General features: G+C 46.9%; 1 protein-coding gene across 6 annotated transcripts in view; it reads right to left on the reverse strand.

The window, feature by feature from the left end:
- Window positions 1-27,485, reverse strand: part of Rhobtb1 (Rho related BTB domain containing 1) — a 73,825-nt gene that overhangs the window by 4,619 nt on the left and 41,721 nt on the right. For all 6 annotated transcript variants that reach the window (XM_052163559.1, XM_052163560.1, XM_052163562.1 and 3 more), the window contains 4 exons: window positions 19,335-19,520; window positions 14,853-15,820; window positions 12,912-13,030; window positions 5,917-6,067 (listed from right to left, as the gene is read on the reverse strand). In XM_052163559.1, coding sequence (XP_052019519.1) covers window positions 5,917-6,067; window positions 12,912-13,030; window positions 14,853-15,820; window positions 19,335-19,520 — 1,424 coding nt within the window. The remainder of the gene's footprint in view (window positions 1-5,916; window positions 6,068-12,911; window positions 13,031-14,852; window positions 15,821-19,334; window positions 19,521-27,485) is intronic.

The raw sequence follows: 27,485 nt of genomic DNA on the forward strand, positions 1-27,485 counted from the left end.
TGCCTAGGATGATAACCATGGGTCATATGTGACTATTTAATCACAGATAATTAATATTTAGCTCATTGACTACACTAGTCCTGTTAAGTGCTCAGTAGCCTCACATACCTACCACCTTGGAGTGTGCAGACACCGGACACAGCCATTGCTGGAAGATGGTTCTACTAGACAGCATGGTTGCTGGGAGTCTAGCATGTCTATAGGATCCTGTGACTTCAGTCATGATCCGGTGTGAGGGTATCTTCAAAGACTAAATGAGGGCCAAGTCTCCGTGGGGAACTAAAAATTGAGGATGTAGCTGAGTTGGTATGGTGCTTCCCTACCATGCCTGAAGACTTGGGGTTGATCCCCAGCGCTGCGCATAACAGGTGTGGTGGTCCACACCCACGACCCCACCACTTGGGAACTGGAGGCAGAAGAGTAAGAAGTTCAGGGTTTTCCTCAGCTACATAGTGAGTTTGAGGCCAGCCTGGGCTATCTGAGATACAATGTAGCTAAAAAAAAAATAAAATAAATACAAAACAACCAAACAAGACATGAAATGTGAATGTATATATGTTGGTCTCAACAGCTGCAAGCACACCACATGGGTCAAGCTTTTCAATTGTAAAGATGGTGGAGAATATTGGTCCCAAGTAATAAAACTCCAGTTTGAGAAAGCTATGTCTGCTTAAGCTCCGGGTGCCGGAGTTTATTAAATTTTGGTTCTAAGGCTGGGGTGATTTTTTTTGTTGCCTCTGCTTAGGTAGTCTCCAGCCCCAGGTTAGCATGGGTGTGTGACGTTTTGCTGTAGCAGTTTCCAGCTTTGCATAATGACATCATTAGAGGTGCTATGGTGGTTCTCCATACTACAGGCTGACCACTTTTGGGTTGTGATTTTGTTTCCTCCAATTGCAGGTGTTGTTGATGATGATGATAAAGAAGAATGAATGAATGAATGAATGAATGAATTTAAATCTTGTGTTCATCCAGCCTCCAGCCAGTTCATTCTTTTCTCAGTTGTATGGGCTTACTTTGTACCTCTGTGCCCCATTCTGGTAATTCCTACACTATTTCAAACTTTTTAATTGTTATTAAATGATGAAACATGATTGCTCCTGGACCTATATAATGTGGTGAACTTAACAGATAAACACTGTGTGTATCGTGACTGCCCCACTGCCAGGCTTACACTTCTTGGTTGATCTCTCTCTCTTCTCTTTAAGCTGTCCAATCCCTTGTCATGGCTTCTAAAGGGTCAAGTGAGAGAAAGGAAGCGCTCTCTTTTTTAACCCCAAACATATAAATGATGATTAAGTTTAGTAAGGAGGGGCTGGAGAGAGGGCTCAGAGGTTAAGAGCACTGGCTGCTCTTCCAGAGGTCCTGAGTTCAATTCCCAGCAACCACATGGTGGTTCACAAGTGTCTGTAACTCCAGTTCCAGGGGATCTGGCACCCACCCTCGCAGAGACAGAGATGCAAGCAAAACACCAGCATAAATAAACAATTTAGTAAGGAAGGCATATCACAACCCAAGATGGCCCCAAAGCTAGCCTGCCAATTATGTCGCCAGCGACATGCATATAGATAGCTTTGTTGGTATTTGGAGAAAGTCTTACAGGTTTGGATAGAAGATCAACCTAGGGACAACATCCCTTCAACCATGTCCACTCCCGAGCAAGGCTAACTCCCTCTAGTTCTACAAAGGCTTAGACCAACCAGCAGAGGCTGGGGTTGAAGAGAGGAGACCGTCATGGTAATAGATGAATGGAGGTTAACACACTAAGAGCCAAGGAGGAGCTGTAACCAATTACACGGAGGTCACTGAGGAAGGCTCTCCCTACAGAAGAGACCTCAGCATGAGCACAGCAGCCTTGTGCTGAATGAGGCACCATCTGGGGCCTGCTCGGCTAGAAAGACATCCTCCTGGCTGCTTTCAAAGTCTCAAAGGACAGCCCAACCATCGTGCTGGGGACGGAGGCAGCTGTCGGCTTTAGGTTAGAGTGGATCTTACTTCCTGCGTGAGTCTTGAGGCCCTGTTCCCCTAAAACCCCTAAAAGGACTGTCAAAAAGGGATGGAAGAGCGTCTGGTGCGGGGCATCGGAAGCCCAGGGGCCCTGGTTTCACTTCTGTTGTTCTGATAAAGCATTCTGACCAAGAGCGGCTTAAGGAAGAAAGGGCTTATTTGGCTTACAATCCCAAAGGCGGAAGAGTCACACTGCACGTGGTTGCAAGGCCAACAGACTTTGAAAATCATCTATAAACTCTCTGGTAAATGGGGGGCTGGGGGGGCTGGGAGGTAACTCAGTCAAAACCCTTTCCACGTCGGAATGAGAATGAGAATTTGGAACCCCAGAACCTTGCAAGGGCCAGGCTGCATGGTGGCAACGGGAGGCAGAGCTCCCGGGTGAAGCCGGCTTGCTTGACTGAGACCGAGACCCAGGTTCCACGAGAGACCCTAGCTTAATAAGTAAAGTCAAGGTGATCGAGGAAGGTGCCAGATGTCAACTCTGGGCTTCCACACACCTGAGCACACACGTGTATGAGCACTCACATCTGAGCTACACCCCCCCCCCCCCACATATGCAAGCGTATGCACGTACATGGAAAGAACACGGAACAACTGGAAGGGTTTGGAGATGTCGACTTTCGTTTTGACAGACATTCGACTGAGGGACCATCACCATCAAAGGGGGTCCCCATACTACCGAGTGACCTTCTATGCAAAGAAGGGTCAGTTGCTGAGTCAAATGTGGATGTCATCTGGTCAGAAAAGGCTGCCTCAGCTATTGTGACCTTTAACCCTACCGCCTTGATATCAGGTATCAGAACCTAGACCTGAAGCTTCCATTGTGGCTAGAGGCTGTGGCTTGGCTTTATTTTAATTTTCTAAAGCTATTGTTGTTGTTGTTGTTATTGTTTTATTTTGGTGGAAGTTTCTCCATTTTCTAGAGGTAATGCTGCTTCATCTTTAATAGACTACTGCTTGGTGTAAACATAAGTTTGACATTCATTGAGATACAAAGGACTTCATGCTGCAGTGGCCTGGGGCTGACACTGCTGTCTCTGAGGTGTGTTGTGTCTACACTGTCCAGGCACGTCTGCCTGCTACCTGGCTCTGTGTTCTTAAGTCCACACTTGCTTGCACACGTTGATGCTTCCTTTGATATAGCTCTCCTCAGCTGGGTGGATACACAGAACTACTTAAAGCTAAATTTCCCAGAGAGGTCATCTGGGCTGTCTGTGAGGATGGTTTGGGGAGGTTTGACCTTCCGGGGGAAGACCCACCCTGAGTGGGGTCGTGCCTTCCTATGGACTGAGTTCTCAGACTGAGTGAAAGGAAGAAAACCAGCAGATCCTCAGCATTCAGCTCCCTGGCAGATGTAGTGTGTGTGTGTGTTGTGTGTATAATATAAATTATATAATATATAAGATATCTGGTTTTTTTTTTTTTTTTGGTTTTTTTGGATTTGGTTTTTTCGAGACAGGGTTTCTCTGTATAGCCCTGGCTGTCTTGGAACTCACTCTGTAGACCAGGCTGGCCTTGAACTCAGAAATCCACCTGCCTTTGCCTCCCAGAGTGCTGGGATTACAGGCATGTGCCACCACTGCCTGGCTATAAGATATCTTTATATATCTATATCTAAGATATATATTATATGTATATTATATAGATAATAATGTGGGTTTATATTATATGTTATATATAATACATAATGTATATTAATGTATATTAACCAATGGAGCCAGGAAGCAAAGGGGCCAGAAAGGGACCCTGGGAGAGCTGGTTCTGATCCTGTATTCTCTGCCATTCTGTTCATATATACACATATAATATATATTACATATTACATGTTCTATATTATATAATATATAGTTATAATATATATAGCACATCACAATAATTTACTATGCTATATTATTATATTTAAAATTATTTTATGTTTCATTTATAAAAATAAAATATATTTATAAAGTAATATATTTATGATATATAATACATAATAAATTATATAATATATATATAATAATATATATTCTATTCTATTATGTTATAACTCTGCCTCCCAAGTGCTGGGATTAAAGGCATGTGCCAACACCATTCGGCAGGTAAATATTTTCGGAGACAGAGATTTGCCAAAGGGGTCTCGACCCATGGTCCAAGAACTGTAAGTCTAAATGCCTTGCTTAGACTGTGCACACCCAGGGCCTAGGTGACTGGAGGAGCTGTGCTGGGGAAGCACTCGGAGCAGTCCCAGCAGGACTTTATGGAGTCCTAGCAGCATGGGAGAGGCCTGGAGCATGTGCACATGGGAGTGTTCTCAGGATAACTTAATAGAGAAATCTTTCATGTACAAGTCAACTCCGTGTGATCAGTGTCATAAGAACACGACCATGCCAACACAGTATGGACCCAATTCAAGGTATCTGGCTCCAAGCTGCTTTTTTGTCTATTAAAAATAAACCAATTTATCCTGGAAGGGCAAATACTTGTGTAACCCTCGGGTAGTTACCCGGATTGCAACTCACATTTCTGAGAAGGGCATTTCCACTGTGGCTTCCTGGGGTTAATGTTTGAAGAGTAAAATACTCATTTGGATTTATGACTTCAGTATATTAGAGAATTTCTTTTTCTAATTGTGATGTGATCCTTTCCTTTAAATTGGGGAAGAAAGATGAAGAAAAGGGACCTTTAGTTCTAGGCAATTTGTGTGTATGGGGGCAGATAAATCAATATTTTATCTGAGGTCATCACTAGAAGGATGTGTGTGTGTGTGTGTGTGTGTGTGTGTGTGTGTATGCCAACCTTGACTAGGATATCTTCTTCTCTAACTTGTTTTATCAGCTCAGTTATCCAGCTAGTTTTTACTGAAAGTCCAGCATGCACAGACAATTCTCCCAGTGCAGGAGCAAGGCCAGTAAATAGGACAGGGTGTCTCTCCCTTCTCCCAAACCGTGAATCAAGCGAGCACAGGGGATTAGCAGTCGCAGACTGCTAACTGACACCTCTGGGGAAGGAAGCAGAAGTGTGAACGGTTTAAAATGAGGGATTTAGATGCATGTATTCCACGCAGACCCGCTCCTTTCTACCAACTGAACCAATCTACCAGTTACAGAAAGGACTTCTGAGGTTAAACCAGAACCCCGCCCCCCCTGTCGCCCACCGCTTGAGATGAACTCGACAGTGTCAGAGCATTTGCAAAAATAGTTTCAAGAGAAAGTAAACTTCTCAAAACCAAATATGTGATGCCTACTGTGTGCCACCCGGTGGTGTTTGGAGGACTTCCTAGATTTATGGAAGTCCACTTTCATGGCTTGGGGGGCAGCTAATGTACCCATTTTTATGTGAGAGAGAGAGAGAGAGAGAGAGAGAGAGAGAGAGGAGCAAGAAGGGAGGAGGGAAGAGGGAGGAGGGAGGAGGGAGGAGGAGGAGGAGGGGATGCTGAGATTCAGCAGAACTCAAGTCACACAATGGACAAATCATGTAACCAGGAAGAAAAGGGGCCGGAAGGGGAGCCTGGGTGAGCTGGTTCTGATCCTCTATTCTCTGCCATTCATGCTGTAGATGTTCCTTCCTCAAAAGCTACCCCTGTGCACACACAGCACTTGTGGTGGAGAAATGTTGACTCACTAGCTCGACTTCAGATTTTGTGCTCTGCTTAAGACTCAGCCTGCGTGTGGCGTTTACCTCCAAAGCCCCCATCGTTGGGCACTGATGTTTTCACTGCCTAGGAGGGCCTATCACAAAGGAACTTGGGAGGTACTTGTTGTACCCAGTTTAGGCTGACGGAAGGGGCTGGCTGTGACAGCCCGTGCATGCACACCTAATCTGTTTGAAGAGATGTCTGTCAATCAGTCTGCCCCTTGGAAATCTTGAGTTTTGTTCAGGCGTCATTTCGATCACCGTGCTGTCGGACACAGAAGTCACCGGCCTTACCTACAAGTGCAACCAAGTGTGTCAGGCAAAATCTGTTTGCCAAGGCAATTAACTCCAGGGGGTCCAGGTCCAAGTTGGGCGACAGCTGCTTGGTGTAGAGGTATTCCAACACCGCCTGCATCGACATCTTGTTTATATTTGGGAGGTGAACCTGCAACAGTGTACAGAAGGCTCAGTGCTGCTGTGGGAACTGGGAGGAGCTCATACGAGATGTGAGGGGCTGCACACCCTCAGGCTAAGGGGCTTAGAAACATCCCAACCACGTGACCCGGTATCTGGCAACTACGGGTCCCCCGCTCTCCGAGGCTGTGCTGGGAATGGGTATTTATGGCTGTAAACATTAACAGTTTGATTTGTAGGTGACAAAGCGTGTTGCTACCTGTCAGAGCCCGGTGCGGAGGTTGTTTTTTTTTTTTTTTTTAAATGGCTATATGGGCAAATAAATCAGACAAATAGGTCGTAAACGTGTTATTATGTTATTGGCCCTCCCTGTCAAGAAGCTGAGGGTACTCTGGTGGAGAGAGAAATCTTCGGGCAATGTGACAGATATGAGTTTCTGCTAGCCACACAGTTGCAGACATGACAGAGTCCCACTCTTGGGGGTGCCCAAACAGGCGGAATGACCACACCAGAAGCCAGGGTGAAGGCTGCATCCTGACCACCCAACAGCATCTCCCAGCACTGTGTCTATACCTCAGTACTTTCTCCCACAACCACACGAGCCCGGAGCTACAGATCTATCATTGGGTCTCAGCTGACCCAGAGTAGCCAAAGGACTCTGCTGCGGTGCGTTTGGAGACACTGTTTTAGTTGGATGTGGAGCATGATCCTTGGAAGGACACTCAAAGCCTTTGTCCCGGGTGTCCAGAGACAGTTATACGAAACATGTTAAACTTTCTAGAAAAGTTCAGTCCTAGATGGGGGAGGCAGGGACGCAGATCAGTGGGGATACAAAGTCCATTTCAGTTCTTCACTAACTCTGCGTGGTGGTTTGAATGAAAGTGGTCCCCATAGGCCCAGAAGGAGGGGCACTATTAGGGGACATGGCCTCCTTGGAGGAAGTGTGTCCACTGTGGGTGGGTTTTGAGATTTAGAAGCTCAATCCTGGCCTAATAGCACTCTCTTCCAGTTGCCTGAGGATCCAGATGTAGAACTCCTGGTTCTTTTTCCAGCACCAAGTCTGCCATGGACGCTGCCGTGCTTCCCACCATGGGGACAATGGACTAGATCTCTGAGGTGTAAGCCACCCCCAATGAAATGTTTCCTTTATAAGGAATTGCCTGGGTCATGGTCATGGTGTCTCTTCACAGCAATAAAACCCTAACTAAGACACTCCACAAGGCCGGGACAGACACGGGATAGAATGGCGTCCTTGTTTTTCTGACTGGAGTGTTACTTTAATAGAAGCTTCTGTGCACAGCTTTCCACACACCCTGCCGTCTAATTTGATCCTTCCATCTGTCCCAGGAAGAAGAGACTATTAATTTTGCTATTTTACAGACAAGGACACAGCAGTCAAGGAGGCTGAGTTTCACGCCCTTGGAGGGTTAGTCAGTGGGGACTGGGACTTAAGCCCGAGGAGTACATTTCTGAAGTTCACAGGCTGGAATGCCCTGTAGACTGGGGGTCTCCTTATGGCAACACTTTGGGTTGCAAAACGAGAAAGCCTCTGATTTCACAAATAGTTCTTTGAGCTAGGGTTCTAGTTTGAAAGGATGAACCATTACAGACTTCTTAATGGTGGCAGTTGACGAAACATAATAAAGCATATAAAATACATCCTCCTCAAAAAATATATGTATGTATGTATGCATGGATGTATGCATGGATGGATGCATGCATGGATGTGTACATGTATGTATGTACAATGCGTGGTTGCATCTCTCTATATTCATGATTATATCTGTGCCATAGGCTTAATCACTTCATATACAAACTCGTGTAAAGAGGGGTAGCTAAGGTGCCTGCGTCTCTTTCACATTCTATGTGAACTCACGAGTGTGCTTTCCAGAACAAAGCTATTGTCAATGTTATTCTCCTGAGCAGTCAGTCACTGGCTACATTTGAGGAGGAATATACTTCCAGGTAGAGTTATGCTATAGCATGCTATAGGGAAGACTCATTCTGAGCTCTTAAAAATATCAGGCAGTGGTTTATCCCCCGCTCTCAGACACAGGCTTGAAAAACAATGATTTCTTTAATAAGCTCCTGGGTCATTACCACTGTCATTTCCAGTCCCTGGTCTGACCCCTGGGACGACAGAATGTGAGGAGTCAAAGATGATATTATAATTGGTCTGGCATTGGTATTTAGATGGCCATTTGCTGCTGACAGCCCCGCCTCTCCTGTCCCTTCAGTTTCCAGGACAGACCTTAACAACACAAACTGGTTCACCTGTCACCTGCAGATGCTGTTCACCTGCAGATGTTGTAACGCCCCTCATTCCCTTCAGCTGTCACACCAGCCATAAGCTCTATCACTGTGCGTCTAACATTGGGCACACTTGTGTGTTTGCTTACATACACACATATGCATAAAGGTATATGCATTCATATGGTACCAGTAACGGATCAATGGGAACCACAGTGTGAACACATGGTGAGACGTCATCTCTACAACAGTGTTTGGGTTCCTGGGGATTCATGTAGAGACCTGAATGCTAAGGCGCAAAACTTTCAAATTTAACCCTTTCATAGTAAAAGTATCCATGTTGTACAACACGCTAAGATCTATAATTGCATATGTCAGGCAGAGAGCGTCTGCTATCTGAGCTATTGATGGGGAGGGGGTGTCTGCTCTTTCAGAAATGAAGGTGTGCAGTGTTGTCTTTGAGGGGACAGGGTAAGAGTGTGTGGGCTGGCTCAGAGGTATGCCGAGGCGTGGCCCATGGGCACACGGGTAAGCCCTCGTCCATGCTGATGCTGCTTCTTCACTGAGGCTAGGCTTTGAAATCTCTAAGGTTGCCTCAGCTGTGTTTGCTAAGAACGCTTTTCCAAGCTGTTCACCAAGGATAAAAAGATGACTGGACATAGAGACGTGACAGGGCATTTCCTAAGTAGAAAGGAGCAGTTTCTGGGAACGGGACGAGAGCCCAGTGAGCACTGCCCTGGTCCCCTGCACCCTCAGAACTGCTCTGATGTGTGTAATCTCCAGCGACCAGCTGCTTCCCTTTCGATGATGTGACGTCAACACCTTTGAAGTGATGACTCGTTTTGGCAGGTCATCTTAGGGACCCTTAGGAGTCACCGAGGAATGAGAAACACTAAAGCCTTTCTTAACATGCGTTTCTACCTTGTTGCTGATTGCTTTTTTATTAAACAAAACACAACAAAACAAATCCTGTTTCTGTGATCTCCAGGCTTATAATTAGCCATGCAACAATAGGGAGGACCTGCTCGTAGCCCTTGAAAACAACTTGCACAGAGCCACAAGAGATGGGAACATAGCTGTCCACACCCCACCTCCTCAAGGCAACGCCAGAAAACAGTGGCGTGTCCGAAACACAAAAGAACTGCACCCCCACCCAGCATGCTCATTGAGGCCTTGTGTTCCGTCTTCAGTGGGTATTTAACATTGGTATTGCGAAGATTAGCTCAGCCCATTAGGGCTGTTGTTACAGACATTCTCACGTAGCATGAATAAGTACTCCAGCGCTAGCCCACTGCTTACAGTAACCCAAACCCGGCATGCATTTGAAGCGGATGGCTTGCCGGGGTACCTCACTGGGAAGGAATGAGGCTTACTGCTACGTTAAAAGAAACTAAGAAAAAAAGAAAAGGTAAAATTGGGAGAATAGAAACATCTTCTATATTAAGTGATAAAGTGTAAAACGGCTGTGGCTTGCTGTCCTCTTTTCTATACACATGTGTATAAAGTTCCCCTCTGGATCTTGGAAATAAAGAAATGGGCTGTCTTTCAGGGGGTGAGCCAGAGTTCCCCAAGACAAAACAGACTTAAATGATGAACTAGAAGGGCTGGGAAGACGGCTCCGCAATCAAGAGCACTGGCTGCTCTTACGGAGAACCAGAGTTTGATCGCCAGCACCTGCATGATGGCTGCCACCTCTCTGTAACTCCAGTCCTAGGGGGTCTGACTTAGACATCACAGGCAGGTCATACACCCATATACAAACAAGTAAAAATAAATATTAAAAAAAGAAAAGAAATCTTAAAAAAAAAAAAAAGAAGGCGTAGAAAGGCCAATATCCAGTAACAAGCATAGAAACAAGTCTTTCCTGGAAGACTCTGTGAGCATTTCACCAGTGAGGCTCGGTTCCCTCTGAGACCACTGCTGCCTCCCTGCCATTGATTAGAAGATGGGCGGGCCGGCAGCTTCTCCAGATCTGTTACAGGATGCGCGCCCTTCCCCCCAGTGAGAGAAGGTAAGGGTAGTGACAGCATTTGCTGGGCATTGTGTGAGACTCACACTTCCAGGCTTAGCCTGCTCTTGGGAACACGCTTTCTTGCCATTCTAGTTTAATAGATGAAGAAGGTTTAGAGAGGGCTGGCCACTGGCCCAGGCCTCAGTCACGCTGAGATAAAAGTTCACGAACACCTCCTCTTATGGTCTCTCTTAGAAACGGGGTGGGTGTGGAGTGAATGTTAATGGCGGGTGGCATTGTTAGGGATCATGGAAGGAATTTTGGTGACATGGGGTTGTGGTTTTCTTTTTCCCCTGCCAGGGGCTGTAATCTCTGCCTGTGTTAGTTTTCGACCCAGTCCTCAGAGGGGAGAGCTAGGACTGAGTCCTTCTAGAACCTTATTGAACTGGTGGCTGCTTTTCCTGCTTGGGTCACTCACCACATAAGGCGAGTGTGTGTGTGTGTGTGTGCTCACACGTTGTGCTGCTAGGTTTTGTATTGGTCACCTCCACTGCACAAGTTAATCTGGAGCAATTAGAGTCCCTTCTGTGAAGGGATAAAGAGGGATTAGTGTCCCTCCCCTGGGGTCAGCTCTGACACGGTTGCTCTGTGACTGGGGTCTTGACCTCGATCTTCAGGTTCCACTGAGCATAACAACATGGTAAGCTGGTATGCAGGGGCTAGAAGGATAAGGGGCCCACACCAGAAAATATCAGTCACCCCAGGTGTACTGGCTGGTTTTGTGTCAACTTGACACAGGCTGGAGTTATCACAGAGAAAGGAGCTTCAGTTGGGGAAGTATCTCCATGAGACCCAGCTGTGGGGCATTTTCTCAATTAGTGATCAAGCAGGGAGGGCCCCTTGTGGGTGGTGCCATCCCTAGGCTGGTAGTCTTGGGTTCTATAAGAGAGCAGGCTGAGCAAGCCAGGGGAAGCAAGCCAGTAAGGAACATCCCTCCATGGCCTCTGCATCAGCTCCTGCTTCCTGCCCAGCTTGAGTTCCAGTCCTGACTTCTTTGGTGATGAACAGCAATGTGGAAGTGTAAGCTGAATAAACCCTTTCCTCTCCAACTTGCTTTTGGTCATGATGTTTGTGCAGGAATAGAAACCCTGACTAAGACACCAGGTTAGGAAGAGGGGGCGGAACCCCATTTTTTCCTGTAAGAGGGCTAGCACAGACTAAGTGCTCAGGGATTACTTTAAAAACACAGGCCCTCGCACACCTCACAACCACATCTGGGTCACGACTGAGTGCTTTACCAAGGGAGACTCAGAAGGCAGAAGTCACTTGTTCCAGCAATCCAGCTTGGGGGGTCAAGAGTTGTCTTGGGTCACGGGTCCCTTTTCTGGGTAGCTTCCCCGCAATTGAGAAGCCTCTCATACCTTTGAGCACACAGGAGGGAGACTTAGCAAATCAAGAGACTGCCTGGTTTCCTAAGGATGCTGGAAGAAGTCACTGGGATGTTTTCTGGGGGGTGGGGGGTGGGGGGATCTGATTAAGCAGCAGCTGTGGTTTGTTCTGGAAGGAGGAGGGTGGCCCAGTGACCTTCTAGGTCTCAGCCCTTCCTGGCTTTCCTGACTCTAGGATTCTGTTTTCCTACTTGGAGCTGCAAATGCAGGCTCCTGGGGCACAGTGGGAGTCCTCAGTGCTCCCCCCAGGGAGCACTCCTTTTGAAAAGTTAGCCTTTGTTTTCAGTGTTTCTTTTGAAAGTTGGAAGAGTTGCTGAAATAAACAGCCCAGCCCCTAAGGACAATAAACTTGATGGGGTGTCCCCTGTGTTATTTTTGTGTGTGTGTGGGGGAGATGTTAAGGAATACTGCAAAACTCAACAGAACTCCTCCCTCCACCTATATTTTGTTAGAAATGCTTGAATGGAAAGTGTTTTCAGCAGTGTTTGTAGAAAAATAAAGACTGTTTTTTGAGAAATTCCCAGAGACATTCTAAAAAGGTCTCTCTCTCTCTCTCTCTTTTTTTGGAGGGCAGGACCAATCTGCTTCTGCTGGACCCGTGCACTTTGAAAAGCGTGACCAGAGCTGTGAACACTCCTCAAGTCCTGTTTCCTTACACACACACACACACACACACACACACACACACACACACACACACACTCACATACATAAACCCCATTCCTAGACAGCCAGCAAGGTGGAAATCTCAGGGTTGAGCCTCCAGTGCTGTGACAATAGTGTGTCGCAGCTAGACCTCAGGGATCACTGGGCATATTCCAGGTTGCAGCTGACATGCCTGAGACTCAAAGACTGGCTTGGGGGGAAGGTCTCCCGCCTGGTTAAGGATGGCGCTGGTCCTCCATTGACTGAGGATCTTTTTACTTCCGCAAACTTCTAGAAGACAGGCTCTTATATTTGCTTTTGATTGGATCCGGCCTGTTGGTGTTTGTTAGAAAGTATGGCAGGTCACAGTTCTTTAGTGGAACAAACGTATGATAATGCGTCCATGGATGGACAACCCACTATTCTCATGACTACAGACACGGCAGGTGTTTACACTGCAAGTCTTGCACTAACGATCAGCCCGAGGAACTATTTCATGGAAACTGGTAAAGTGGAGCCATCTGGGCTTCTTAAAACCTTCTGGGCTTCCAACGTACGTACGTATGCACGTAAGTGCGTACCTCGCTATTGGTGCTTTCCACAAAGGAACCCCCGAACATGGCGGCCATCCACTCGCAACTACAGATCAGCAGCGGCTTGTGGGCGCTGATGGCTCCGTCATCCAAGGTAAATGTCACATCTGCCAAGGATCAAGGGAACAAGACTGTGAGCCAGCTTTGCCAGGGGTTTCACTCCACTCTCCCGCTCTGGCCACGCCCATTAGCGGGCATCTCTCATGCTCTCTTCTTTCTGGGCCTACCAATCTTACTTCAATCCATATTTTTGGCATATCTGGCTCCCACGTCAAGGAAATTGTACACAGGACCACAACACAGATTCTCAGAGCCAGAAAGTAGCAGGAAGGGGAGGAATATCTTCTTGTGTTTTTCCATTTTGGGATTTGTACAGCTTTTGACAGACGTACACATAGGTAATGACAATCCGGGTGCCGAATTATGAGTTTGAATGTTAAATTCTGGTATCTTTCATAGGTGCCCAGTCTACACAGCCTGCAAGTTATTCCAGTACACACTAGACATGGTTCATTGTTTAATTTACTCAACAGTTATAAGATAGTCTTTTTTTTTTTTTAAATTAACATCCACGATTGTGGCTGTATTGCTGTGTTCAGTGTTTGAAATAAATGTTTTCACTTTTGTCCGATTTGGACAGGCATGGAATTTACCACACGCTGATATTCAAAAAATTGGGATTTGGAGCGTTTTGGGTCTTGGATTTTCAGGCTGGGGATGTTTAGCATGTACAAGGCTTATTCTTCTATCTCTTATTACTGGTTGGCCATGTGTGTCCTAGGCATATAGCTGTCTGTCTGCCTCTCTCTGTGTATGTGTGTGTGTGTGTGTGTGCATGCGTGCGTGCGCGCGCGCGCGGGCGTGCATGCATACAAGCATTAACTGAAGTTCATGGGTCACTTCATTTCCAATTTATCACAAAATCTCTAACCACTGCAACACCTTAAGAACGTGTGCCTGATTTATTGTAGCTAAGAAAATAGAACAGCGTTCCCATGCCATCCATTATCTACCTCAGACATCTCAGTTACCCCGAGTGACAATGATGGGGCCTCTCTTCCATACATGGATCCTAGGAGCACCCCCATTCCCATCCTCCCCCACCCCCACTCCAGCCCCACTCTTGCCTGGCCTTGTCTGGGCAAGTTAGAGAGGCGTCAGTCAGCTTTAATGGACGTCTACCAGCTAATCTAGTGCCTCTTCGCAAACACATTCTTTTCAGGAACATTCCGGGGTGCTCCCACACCATGGCAACCAAATGTTATGGAGTAAATGTTACTCCTTGCTTTGAGATGAACAGGGTGACTCAGTATCTGTTCTCCTGGAGTTTCGTGGCGGGGGGGGGGGGGGGGGGGGACGGGGGGGGGGATTATGGAAGACAAACATGAGCTCAGCTTTTTACTGTGGAGTCTGCTTCTCTCCTACCCCCAGCCCCCACCCCCACTCCCCCTACATACTGAGGTGAAGACTTTAGAATAAAAATAGTGTAAATGCATTAGGCAGACCGATGTGAAGGTCAGCACAGCAGACTGGGGGCAGTCTCCAGAGAACTTGTCTGTGGAAGGATGCTGAGGGCTGTGTGTGATATAGTTATCCAAAATGGACGAAGAAAAACCAAGACCCAGGAGTGCAAGGGTAGAAGACAGACCAGGTGCCTCCCCCCACCCCCTCCAGGAGGCCTGTCCTACCCTGTGACTGCTGAAGGTTCAGGGACTAAGTTTCTGTAGTGACAAGGCTTGGCTTCTTGTCCTCACTCTTGCCACTTAACTGACTTAGTGACCTGACCCCTCGGGTCCTTGTTTCTCGACCTCTTCAAGGAGGAAAGACCACCTCTCGGGTCTGAAAAGCAACTAGTTAAGGTCAAGTTAATCCGTACTACCCTTCACCAGTTCTTACGTCCAGTCCCGTCCCCACTCCAGCCCTGCTCACCTGAGAAGGTGCCCTTGCTGAGACATTCTTTGATCCGATTGGCTTTCCTGACGTGGAAGGCTTTCGTGATCTCCTGGTTCATAAAGGCCTCCTTGTTCATGATATTCTCCACCATCATCCGCAGATCAAACATCTCCAGGACCTCGGCCATCTGCGCAAGCCCCAGCAGATCTTTCTCCTTTTCGTCCAGCCGCCCAGAATAGAGGAATCTCAGCAGGGTCCGGAAAGGGCCCGACTGCATCGACGGGTCCAGCCTGACCACGGTCACTGGGCCCATCCGCTTGGAAATGGGGTTGACCCGCACCTCCCTGTGCATGCTCACAAACCCTTTGCTCCAGCCGGACAGGACGTGTGCCTCCGAACCTGAGACATCTGTCTGCAAAGCCAGACTCTCCGGCACGTCCTGGCCTGAAGATGTTCCTGGGTCAGCCTGAGGAGTCCTTTGGGGGCCCTCCTTCCCTTCCTCGGCTGGTCCAAGACTCTGCGTCCGCCCCTGAAAATCCCTGCCTGGTACCTCCTCACCAGCTCCTCCACACCCCCGAGATTCTTCGCACTCCATTAAAAAAAGGTCGTAGAATTTGGAAGAAGAGGTAGAGAGGTAAATGCGGTGTGCAAAGATGTGCTCCCGGTCATGGAGAATGAAGAGGACGTCGGCGCACAGGGGGTTGTCCAGTAAACAGGAGGCGTCGCTCGTCCCCGTGGACGGACACTCGGGGATCTTGATGACCGGGGGAGGAGCTTTCGGAGGTAGGAAGGGCGCCTGAAGCAAAGGCTTCTGGACTTTTTTCAAGTGGGATTTCCAGAACTGTAGGTGCCGGCGGGAGATGAGAGCCGCACGGATGGCATTGTCAAACACGTCCTTGATGCCAAACTGGTCAAACACGCTGGTCTCATAGTACGGGATGCCAAGTTCCTTCGCCACCTCGCGGCCTTTCTCTGGGGGCAAAATGTCACCTCTCTTTATGGGCCTGAAAAAAGGAAAATTCAGTAAAAATTAGTTTTCATTGAAGGGGGCAAAAAAGGAGGAAGAGTGTCTAAATTCCCAATAGAATTATACAATCAAAATCCCATGCACTTCTTAAATTTTTATATTTAAAATCCTGTAAGGTTCTTGAAAATTCACAATCAACAGTCACTCTAAGAGAAAGGATTTGTGGCCATAGTCAAACATATGCTGTTAGTCGTAATGGTGGTAACAAAAGTATTGGCTTTTGTTACCTATGTGATGTTGAGCAAGCGGTCTAACCTCTGCAAGCCTTGATTTTTCCATCTTCTAGACTGGTATAGCAACCCTGGCAAGCACGGGACCCTTAAGGAAGAGGCTTAAACAGGATAATAAATATGCTTAGCATTGTTCTTGGTAGACAGGAAGAGCGCAATAAAATGTATTACACGTATTGCTACTAAGCCTGGTAGGGGTGCACACCTTTCTTTAATCCCAGCCCTCCGGAGACAGAGACAGACAGATCTCTGAGTTTGAGGCCAGCCTGGTGTATAGAGTGGCTTCCAGGATAGCCATGGCTACATAGATGTCTGGAAACAAAACAAAACAAAGCAAAACAACACAAAACAAAAGTAATCACTACCACGTGTGTCTTTAGCATCATGTTTCGGTTTTTTATAACTTCAAAATGTACCCACTTCTGCTGTCTGGGATTCTGTGAAGTACCAGTTCATTCTAGGTGAGAAGAAACAGGGAGAAGCTCAATCGCTTCTTACGGCCATCTTTTTCTATGGCTATAAATCCTTTTTCTTGGAGTGACCGTTGATTATGAATTTTCAACTCTTGGTTCAGTCATCCATGTCCAGTGGCTACTAAAGTCTCTCTCTTAGATTCGTGAATCCGGCTCTGTATCCCCCCCCCCCCTTCCATCCACCTCTGTAGGCCTTTTCTTTGGACTGGTACCCCGAGTCCCACAGCTGACTTCACCTCAGGATCTACCCTGAGCTCAGAGTTCCCTCACTGCAAGGAAAGTATTCAAATAACACGGGCAAGGCTCAGCCTGCAACTCTGTGTCAGTTCCTCCTGTTTCCACAAAGCCAGTGGAATGAAGAAGCCCTCGCCCTTTTGGTCTGGCGCACAAGACTCATTTACAATTTAATCAGGCCCAGGAAGGCCAACATCAGCAGCCTGGTGCTGGGCTCGTGAAAACAGAGGGGAGAGATTCCAGAACAGACAAGATTCGATTGCTACAATCCTTCCCTCCGATTCCGACAAATGCTCTTGGAGACTGACCTTTTAAACACTTTGCCTTTGATACCAAAAGTCATATGCTTCCCAGGCCTTGGCCCAAGGGAACAATGACAAGACTGGATGGAATTTGGATTTGAAGACCTGGACTGAGGAGGGACTGAGGGAGGGAGGGAGGGAGGGAGGGAGGGAGGGCACACCTCAGGGTGCTGACAAGGCTGGAAAGGTCCAGGGAAGAAGGTCCAACTTTAAGGCTCTTTCTGTGGGCCTTGGGTGATCTTTGTCCTTGTGGCTGGCTTGAAATTTGCTATCTGATTAAACCAAAGCTTATGGCTAATACCCTGCTTCATGGAATCCCTAAGTTGTTTGTAGAAGGGACTGTCCTGGTCGGCTGTTTGGACAGCTCTGTTATCCTCTCTTCAGTCCCCCCCTACCCCCCCACCCACTACCTCCCCCACCCCCCACCCCCACCCCCGACACTCTGGACATTCCATTCCTAGCCCCGTGCACGTTTGAACAGAGGGGTTGTGCCGACTGAATGTGACCCATTCTCCTGAATTTTATCCAGGATGTACCAGAAAGCACCGGAAATGGTCTAAGACTGTCTCTCTCATACGTCATTGCCTTGAGAGCATATGTAGCGGGACCCGGAGAAGGTTTTTGTGATAAGCCGACTAGGTTAATGCTGAAACACTGCTCTCAGGATTCTGTGGGAATCTTGCTCTTCAGCAGAGGATGTGAGCGCGAAACAGGCAGAGCAGTTTTTTACAAGAGTAACTTCTGAGAGCACAGGTTTTCAAAGTTTTATTGATTTATGTACTTTATGAATATGAGTGCTTTGTATGCATGGACACTCCAGAAGCAGGCATCAGATCCCATGGGACTACAGTTACAGATGGTTGTGAGCCACCATGTGGTTGCTGGGAATTCAACTCCGGACCTCTGGAAGAGCAGCCGGTGCTCTTAACCACAGAGCCATCTTTCTAGCCCTGAGCATAGGTTTTTTAAAAATTCTTATTTTCTTCCCATAATTGATATCCATAGTGTGCACATAGTAAAAGAAATCCTCTACTTTTTTCTTTTTAAGATTTGTTTGAATGGCGACACTGTACTGTCTTCTAACGCACCAGAAAGGGGCATTGGAGCCCATTACAGATGGTTTTGAGCCACCATGAAGATGCTGGGAATTGAACTCAGGACTTCTGGAAAAGCAGTCAGTGCTTTAAACCTCTGAGCCATCTCTCCAGCCTTACTTTTTATTTTTCAAGTCTGACACATTGGTAATATATGGACTAGATGCATTAAAAAAGTCATGCTTGCATTTTTTTTTTCAACTACAACTACACATGATTTTTGGGTGTTTCTCTTCTTTTTGAGGCAGGGTTTCACTGCGCAGCCCTGGCTGACCTTGAGCTTCCTACATAGACTGGGTTGGCCTCAAACAGAGATCCACCTGCCTCTGCTTCTCAAGTGCTGGGACCACATGTGAGCCTCACTATGCTTAGCACTACCTGATTTTTAAACAAAACTGGACACTGGCGGAGGCCTAGTGTTATGGGCCTGTGATCCCCTCAGGAGGCTGAGGCAGGAGGATCACAAGTTCAAACCTGATCTATGCTACAGAGGAAGCTATGCTCCATCCTAAGAAATTTAGTAGGACACCCTCCCTGTGCCTTCTCCCCACCCCCCATCCCGGCCACCTCATCCCCCCCACCTTCCCTATCGCCCCCTCTCTGCTGCTTGAAATAAAGAGTGAAGAGAAGACCGGGGATGTTTCTCAGTGGTAGAGTGTTTCCCTAGAATGTGGAAGGCCTTAGGGTCCCTTTCTGCTACTGCACAAAATATTAGAAATCAGAAAAATACTAGCAATACCAGTCTGGACACGGTTGTGGGAATGAAAGTCCATCTTTGTTAGGGTGTGATAACTGGCCCAAACGGGGCCTGATCATTCTGAGCTTTAAATTTATTCTAAGTAGGCACAATGGCCACAATGAGACCATTTTGGGTGGCTAACATTCTGTGTAGGACTTTATTCAAATACAGTACTTTACCCAAAGCACTACCGCACACCCTATTCCATACTATGGAATTCCTCCCGAGCACTGGCCAACCATTTTATGAGACTGGACTGGGACACGAGATTATCAGCACAGTAGCTTCAGGATGAATGGCCGGGTTTGCTAGAGCCGATGGCTCATAGGTGTAGCCTCTGCGGCCACTGAAAACCTGCGGTGTCTGCAAGCCCTGCTTCCTCGCCCGGGTGCCAGGCAAAGGTGGGATCCTTAGCTTACCTTGCTAAGGGACGTCTGGCCCGGTTTACAGCGTCCAGGTCGGCGTAGCGGAGATCTAGTTGGCAGCCGACCAGGACGACAGGCGTTCGCGGGCAAAAGTGCTTGATTTCTTGATACCACATGGTTTTCACATGATTTAGGGAGTTGGGATTCGCGATGCTAAAGCAGAGGACCACAACATCGGACCTGAAAGGCAACCGCGGAAGAGGCTCACACGTATCTCTCTAGCCCCCAACAGCCCCTCTCTCTTCTCCCGCTTAGTTAATGTCTCAGTTAAAATAATGTTTGAAACCAGGGCTGGATATGAAACCCATCTATGAGTCATGCACACAGCCTGCTAAGCCCCCCACATTCCAACCCCGGATAAGGCTCTTTTTCACATCTTACTGTGGAATGCGGATGCGTTCAGGTTCCCCCCCCTCCCTGAAGTGACCACGCCCAGCTCCCCCCAACACAAGAGATGGTCACCCAGAGTAGTTCAGTCCTTGAATTCCCAACATGCCGGAACTATTTCTGCTCTCGAGAAATAGTTGCAAGATGAGAGGAAACGATAAAGACTACCTTCCACCCACTTAATAAAACACAAAAGGGCGAAGATGACCCGGACCCAATGAGAGAAAGCAAACAGCCAGTGAGGAGGTCAGTGGTATTTGCTGCTTGGCGCCGGCAAATACAAAGAAGGATGTCCGCCCTTCTTGCCCACGCACACAGAGACAAAGCACAACCCCTTTCTTATCTGCTTCCAAACGGAATTTGGATTTTATTCTTTTTTTTTTTTTAAGCTAGGTGTAAAGTAAGAAAAACTTTCCTACTTTAGAAAGAAATAGACTAAGGGCCGATGAGGTCACACAATACTGGAAGCAGACCCCTCCCCTGTTACAGGTGATCCACAATGGCTCATGGGAAAAAGAATAAAGGAAGAAACGGCTTCTACTGAAAATCGAAGACAGAAGCTTCTGTTTTGACAGTATAACTTACTGGCCTAGAAGTAAAAGTATTGTTGTGTAAGACAGGCTGTTGAAATATGGAGTCTGATGGTTGGTGGCAGGCACGGAATAATAACCTCCCCTCTACCTTAAAATGTGCTGACTGATAATTTTTTTTTTTTTTAAAGAACAGCCAGGGAGGGGAATCAAGAACGGGAAAGGTTATTCTCAGGGAGTTGAGGCTTTCTTAACCAATAGACTCAAGGCTTTGCTTTATGAGATGTTAATTTATTGCCTTTGTTGTTTATGTAATGGGAAGAACCAAGTACATGAATTAAAAAAAAACAAAACAAAACTTCTTAAATCATTAAAGAGTTCTTCCTACATATCAATGGGGGCAAACAAATATATGCAGGCAGCCGTTAGAAATTCTAAAAATAATCATTTGTGATGCAGAGCTCAGCGGGGTACTTTCATTAAATATAATTTCCAAGTTGAGTCTTTCCATGCATTTGCCTGCACAGGGGTGGGGTGGGGTGGGGGGGGGTGGGGGGGGTGGGAGGAGGGCGGGTGGGGTGGAGCTGTACCAGACATAGCAAATGCAAAAGTCCCAAGTTTAAGATGTTCTCGAATTACAGAAGAAAAGCCAGGAGTCAACGAAGATTAATGTGTTGCTCTGCATATTCAGGATAATCTCAAGTATCCTAGTTGAGTAAAGATGGCATCAAAGGTTTCTGGATGCATTATGGGTAGAAGTATGTGTAAATATATAAATGAAAAGGAGCGGTAGCTTATCTTTGAGACTCTGATTTAACTACTCAGTCTAACTTCGAATCAGCATAAATAACAGTATCCAGTGACACGGAGAATATTTTATTATTTTATTACTTATTTTTTTTAAAACAGGCTTAGCTTTTTGTTATTCTCCTTCCTGTGTATACTGGGCAGCGAATGAAGTCCTGCTTTGTCCTGATCATAAAATAAAGCCACAATAGAATATTGGGCATACAGAGAATAGCACGCGTGGTTCAGCATCTCAGACAAAGAATTAAGCAAATGCATCTGTTGTCAAAAATTGAGGATTCCTTTGTGTGTGTGTGTGCGCGCGCGCGCGCGCGCGCGCGCACGAAGTATCTGTTGTGTATTTATTCTAATTGGTGCCATCAGTTTCCATGGTAGGTCATGCAGGTGTGGGGTGGGGGGGAGAATCACTCTACAAACTTCATTTCTGTGACAGACATGTAACTAAATGTCAATACTACCATCTAATTTCAGGAGATAGCAAAGTGAGGTTTGGAAATCCGAGCTGGCTTGGTTGCCAAGGTAACCGTGAGCTCACTCATGCCCTGAGATTGTGGGAGCTACTATCCAGATGACCCAACAGCCAAGCCCAGACAGGATCTGTGGTGAGGGTGTGATGGTAGCGGACAGATGGAATCTTCTCATAGCAGCACAATTCTGCGACACAATGCAGGTCAAGAGGCACCAGTCAGTGTCTTACCATGTCGTTTTGGCGTCTAAGTGTTTGAGATCTGTGGGGGAACTGGAGAAAGATCCAGTGTTCTGAAGATATGTTGCCTTAAAATTCAAGAGTAACTTGAATAGGGAACAACACTATCATTGATGTTAAAATAACCCAGTGAATCAAAAATTTTATGTGGATCTTAGGATAAAGTTTTTCTTTTCTCTTTTCTTCTTGCCTGGCTGCTACGAGAAATCTATCCCCACTATTTTACACTGAAGTCAGTTAAAAGTGAGATTAAGCTTTGACTATTCACCCCCTTTTATTTATCCCAAGTTGATCTAAATACAAACACGGGAGAAGCCCAGTGTGTGTACTCTCAGAATTTTCTCGGAAGGCCTTGCTGTCCAACGGACAAATTCCAACAGAGGCTGAGAATCAATGGTCAGGGAGAAGGGCCTGGGGACAGAGATGCCTCTGATGCCTCTTCCCAAAAACCCTCTCCTATCTGGCAACATGTCAGCCTCCTCTGTGCTCTAAGCACCTCACTAAAATCAAGTCACTGTTTAGAGAATACTGTTCATTCCTTCCAGATTCCTAGTCCCTTCCCCACCTCCGGTCTTTTTTTTTTTTTTTTTTTTTTTTTTTTTTTTAGCCTAGTTCAAGAAGGCAGGAGATGGGCAGCTAAGAATATCTCCAGTTTTGGGCAGGATTCCAAGGAGTTTAGAGATATGCATTCTTGCATGGGGGCTGCTCAGTGTCTGACATAAGCCCGTATTTTAAAATGCCTCCCCTACGGAAGATAAAAGAGGAGAGATACAGCTTCTAGAACTTCTGCCTCTGTGGCTCGGTTATTGTTTTGCTTTGTTTCGGTTTGGAGAGTGGATTTAAAAATAATAGTGGAGGGTGTGAGGAGGACGTGTTTGCGGACTTGGCAGAGTGGGCTGCCTGGAAATGACCTCAGGGTCTATTTCAGTTGCAGACAGAATGGTAGGATTTAAATGGAATCCTTCAGCTTACCTGGGGTTGAAAATCTGGGAATTCATAGTCAAGGCTCTAGGCAATAGTGAGCTTTAAACTCCCAAATTTGAATGGTGAAAAGACATAAGGGGGTATTTCAAATGCGTATTGTATTGATTTTTATTTTAAAAATTATGACTGGGATAAATGGGCTTAATAAAACAAAGCCAGAAACACACACACACACACACACACACACACACACACACACACACACAGGGGCTAGGAATACATTCTTCTGTTCACTGGTACACTGAATGTGCTTGTATGTGTGTGTGTGTGTGTATGTGTGTGTGTGTGTGCACATGCATATGTGTTTAAGAAGAAAGAAAACAATTTCTTGTTCCTAAAGAAGAAATATCAGTATAATTCTCCTGGGTACCAGCACATCAAATAATGTCCACAAAGTAACATTTTGATTGTTTTCAGTCCAAATTGGTCTGAAGTCAATGCTAGGGCAACTGGGTGTGTCTAGCCTCTGAAGGAGAGACAGGAATGGGAGAGGGACCAAGTTACCCAAGACCCAAGGAGCTGAGGTCAACCTTGGTTGCCTGTTTTTCTTTGTATGTTAAATAAACCCTGGAACATATTTAGTGTTTCAGTTCTCCATTAGTGCTGTCCAAAGACAGCATGTGAAGGATTGTTAGAGATGCCCGGGGAAAGCGTGCATGCAAGCAAGGCCTGGGCTAATCTTTGTTGAAGAATTAAAGAAATCCGAGAAAAGCTACCCTTTCCACATACCTTGTCTGGAGCCAGACTCAACAGTGGTCTCAAGAGCTGATTGTGTAAGTTGAAGAAAGTGGTGGGAACAGACGGGAGAACCTTCCAGAAGCTTAAATGCAGTGATTGTTAGGAATGCAATTCCTAAGTCCTTTCCTATCACAGAGGGTTCCCCATCTCTGCTGGGCTCATCAGCCTTGCCACGGGTGTCACACTGAGGGGGCTCTGGGCCTGGGTTTCCTTATCTGGTTAAGTGATCCCCCATTCACCTTTTATCTAAAAACCTCACGTCAGATCGATTGGACAGGTAAGGACAACAAAAACATATTCCACCTGGTCCCAGAATGTAGGGAGTGAGTAGGGTGGCCACAGGCCCTTCTCCAGTGTACTCAGCTTAGGGCGAATCTTCTGCAAGACTAACATTCCAAATTTAGAAGCCGCTCTATGTGATATTTTCCTAAGTTCTGTATTATATTTTCCTGAGACTTTTTAATTCTGTGTTCAGACCTTACTACTTTATAGGCTACCATTGTCTCTATGTACTTAACTTTTCTAGGAGGGACCCCCGTGATCTTTACACGGGCAGGGGGCATAGTCATAGCCAAACAGGCTTTCTTTGCCTGTGTACAGGAGTCAGCCTCTAGCCAAGATTCAAGCAAGGAGATCCTGTCCTCCACTCCTGGGCCTTTGAGCTCCTCCCTGCCCGCCCCCCCCATCCCCCCCCCCCTTCCCTGACGTTAACTGAGGTAGTTCTTTCCAGAAACATTTCCAAACCATTCACGTTGACCACACACCTCTCATGCATTATGTTCTGACAGTGTTATGCAAACAGACACATTGGAACAACGCAGGGGAACATGGTGGGGGTTGGAGCATGTGGCTCTGGGTTTTAGTAAGGGTGCAGCCTGGGTCTATGAGATGTGTAGGGAGTTGTCAGAGATGATGCACATGACGGGGCTGGAGATGGATGGCTGGGGAGGCTTGAACTCGTGGAGGACGGACAGGCCTGTTGGGGGAGGGGCAGCGCCTGGTTGGGAGTTCTGGGGAGAGCAGGGTTGAACCATGCAGGACCCCCGGATGTGAGCGGAGAAATCAAAGCCAATACTTTACCAAGCGCAGTGAGGCTTCTTTAAGTACAGATGTTATGTGGGGAAAACTGTCAAAACATCCTGAAATATATCCAGATTTGGGAGCAATTAGCATGCGTGACTACTTCTTCCGAGATTGTAAAAGCAGTTTTACCAGGAAGTGACTGGTAAGTGTTAAATCGGGCTCCCTCCACCCAACAGAAATCTGGCTAAAACAAGGCATGCTCTTAGGAGTAGGCATCCATTGACCACCAGTGTTACCAGGAGCAGCAGAGAACAGCAGAGTTTCAAAGATGGCGGGCTCCTCCACCCTCGTACCAATGGTACAGCAGTTAATGGCCATACCAACCAAAGTGGACGCTATTATCACGGTTAATCTTGATCACTAATGAGGATTTAGAACGGCCTACGACACACACCTTTGGCTGTGTCTGTGAGGGCAGGTCTCTGAGTTTAACTGAGAGGGGGAAGACCCACCCTGGGGTGGGGGCTGGGGCCTCAAACTAAATAAACCCAAGAAACCAAGCTGAGCACCAGAATCTGTCTCTCTCTGTCGCCTGACTGTGAACACGCTCGTCACCACAGTTTGAGCCGCAAAGCTGCCGTGGTGAACTGTGTCTCCAAACTGTGAGCCCAAACAGACCCTTCCTCTGTTAAGTTAGTTTCTGTCAGTAGTTTTGTTGATGCAGCGAGAAAGTGGCGAATATCGCTACCATAGATCAGACCTGTTCCCCCCCCACCACCACCACCACCATTTGCTCTACAGAATGGTCTTACACTTCATATAGTTATTACCAGAAGCAGAATGAGGGTGAAGTCGAGTGAAAACCCAGCAGCCTAGTACAACAAATGGTCTTAGCAGTGTCACTTTAACGCCTGGCTGACAGACCAAAACAAACAAAGAAAAACCCTCCTTGATTGGCAGGGGTAGGGAAGCCCAAGCGATGGCGTCTCCCAACTTCCAACTATTTTGCTCTCTGTCCTCTTTTCCTCGAAGCTAAAACCCAGAGAAGCATGCTTCCTGTGCGGAGTGGCAAGGTCAGTAGCAGATGCCGGAAATTCTCCATGTCCCTGGCAGTGCCGGGTGGGAAGTGACTGAGATTAATGGCCAGGACTCTTAGGAGGCGAAACCTTTTCTGAGCATGATGGGAAAGAGAGGTTTTTGTCCCAGCTTCTCAGCTGTCTTGAGTTAGTGAGGTCCACGGGCCTCATCCTGTCTCCGCGGGCGGCCATCTCTCCAATCCTTCCATACATAGCAGTGACAGCCCATTGCACACCAGGTGCTCTTGGAGACACTGGGGACAACTGTCCTGGCTGTCTATCTTTTATCATGACTGCCCAGTGGAGGATAGACACAGCTAGAAACAGAGAATTGGATGCTAGGTAAAGAGCCAATCAGAACACGGAACAGAGAAAGGGGCCGGTGCTGGGGGGCGGGGACAGAGCTGCTGGAGGTGAGACCTCTGGGGAGGGCCTCTCTGGGGGTTGACAGTCCAGTAATAACTGAAGGGAGGGAGGGAGGGGCCGCACATGCCGCTGTGGGGTCAGATGAGTTCAAAGTCACAGCTAGTGCAAAGACGGGGGCCCCCAAGGCAGGCATGGCTCGGATGCTTGCCTAAGGGAAGAGGCACGTTGCTTGTGTACAGCGGGGAGGAGGAGGACCAGAGGCAGCCGAATCTCAGAGAGACTGAGGTAGGAGGACTCTCAGGGCTGGGTGGCTTTGGCTTTTGCCGAGCTGGTGGGCTCCCAAGTGGAGTCTCTGAGTGGAGTGACAAGCTATGATTTTATAGTTGAAAGAGCTGGTGTCACTGTTATGATGGTTATCTGATGAAACTGGTGATGGTGTGCCCAAGGGTCAGGGGTCAGGAAGGGGAAGTACAGGCAGAAGAGGCAGAACCCAATGTCGGTGTGAGAGACTCACTTGGCCTTGGGAGGAGAGCACAGTGCAGGTACCATGAGGGACTGCAGAAGGTTGTGCCTGTGCTGACAGGGATTGAATGGCCAGGTCCAGGATGGGACCAAGTGACACAAAGAGAATGTCTGGGTTTACTCAGCAAGCTTACCACAGCACTGTTGTAATGTGTGCTGCTAACTGTCCACAGTACCACGATTCCCCTCACCGTGTTTAGTAGGTTGATTTTTATCTCATTAAAAGGCCTGTGAGGTACCCAAGAGTATATAATACTACGGGGTACACAGATGTCTGCAGACTTAGAGTCTGAAAGAAACAAACCGGGCTAATGAAGTCGGGCAGGGGATTGGCTGGAGTATTTATTTATTTATTTATTTATTTATTTATTTTTGTGTGAGTTGTTACAATTCTTCAGACTATTCTTCCTGGAAGCCAGTTAATATGCTTTCTTAAAAATTACTTGAACTCGTCTTAAAAATTCATTGGCTGCTTTCCTAACTCTGGAGGACCAATGACTGCAGGATTCTCTTCCAGGAGTGAGATTCTCTCCAGAAGCCAAAGAAATGTAAAGAATGGGAACAGGTTGCTTTTTGGATTAATTCTAGGAGATTACAACTAGATTAAGGCTCAGGGATGACCTCATTTATAAGGATAATCTTGCTTTTAAACACATACAAATCCATACACACATACACCACAGGCAGACAGGCAGACAGACATGCAACATACACAGACAGGCACACACAAATATACACAGATACACATGGAGACAGACACACACACATACCACAGACAGACAGACAGGCACCCAAAACATATACCCCTCCCAGACAGGTACATACAAACATACATGGATATACACCCACATCCCACAGATAGACACATATATGGACACACACAGAGACAGACACACAGAGACAAAGACACACACATACCACACACACACACATACCACACACACAAACATACATATGCCACAGACTGACATACAACTCACATAGACACACACATACCAACGGAATG

Source organism: Apodemus sylvaticus, chromosome 19 (assembly GCF_947179515.1).
Source record: "Apodemus sylvaticus chromosome 19, mApoSyl1.1, whole genome shotgun sequence".
Taxonomy (NCBI): Eukaryota; Metazoa; Chordata; class Mammalia; order Rodentia; family Muridae; genus Apodemus; species Apodemus sylvaticus.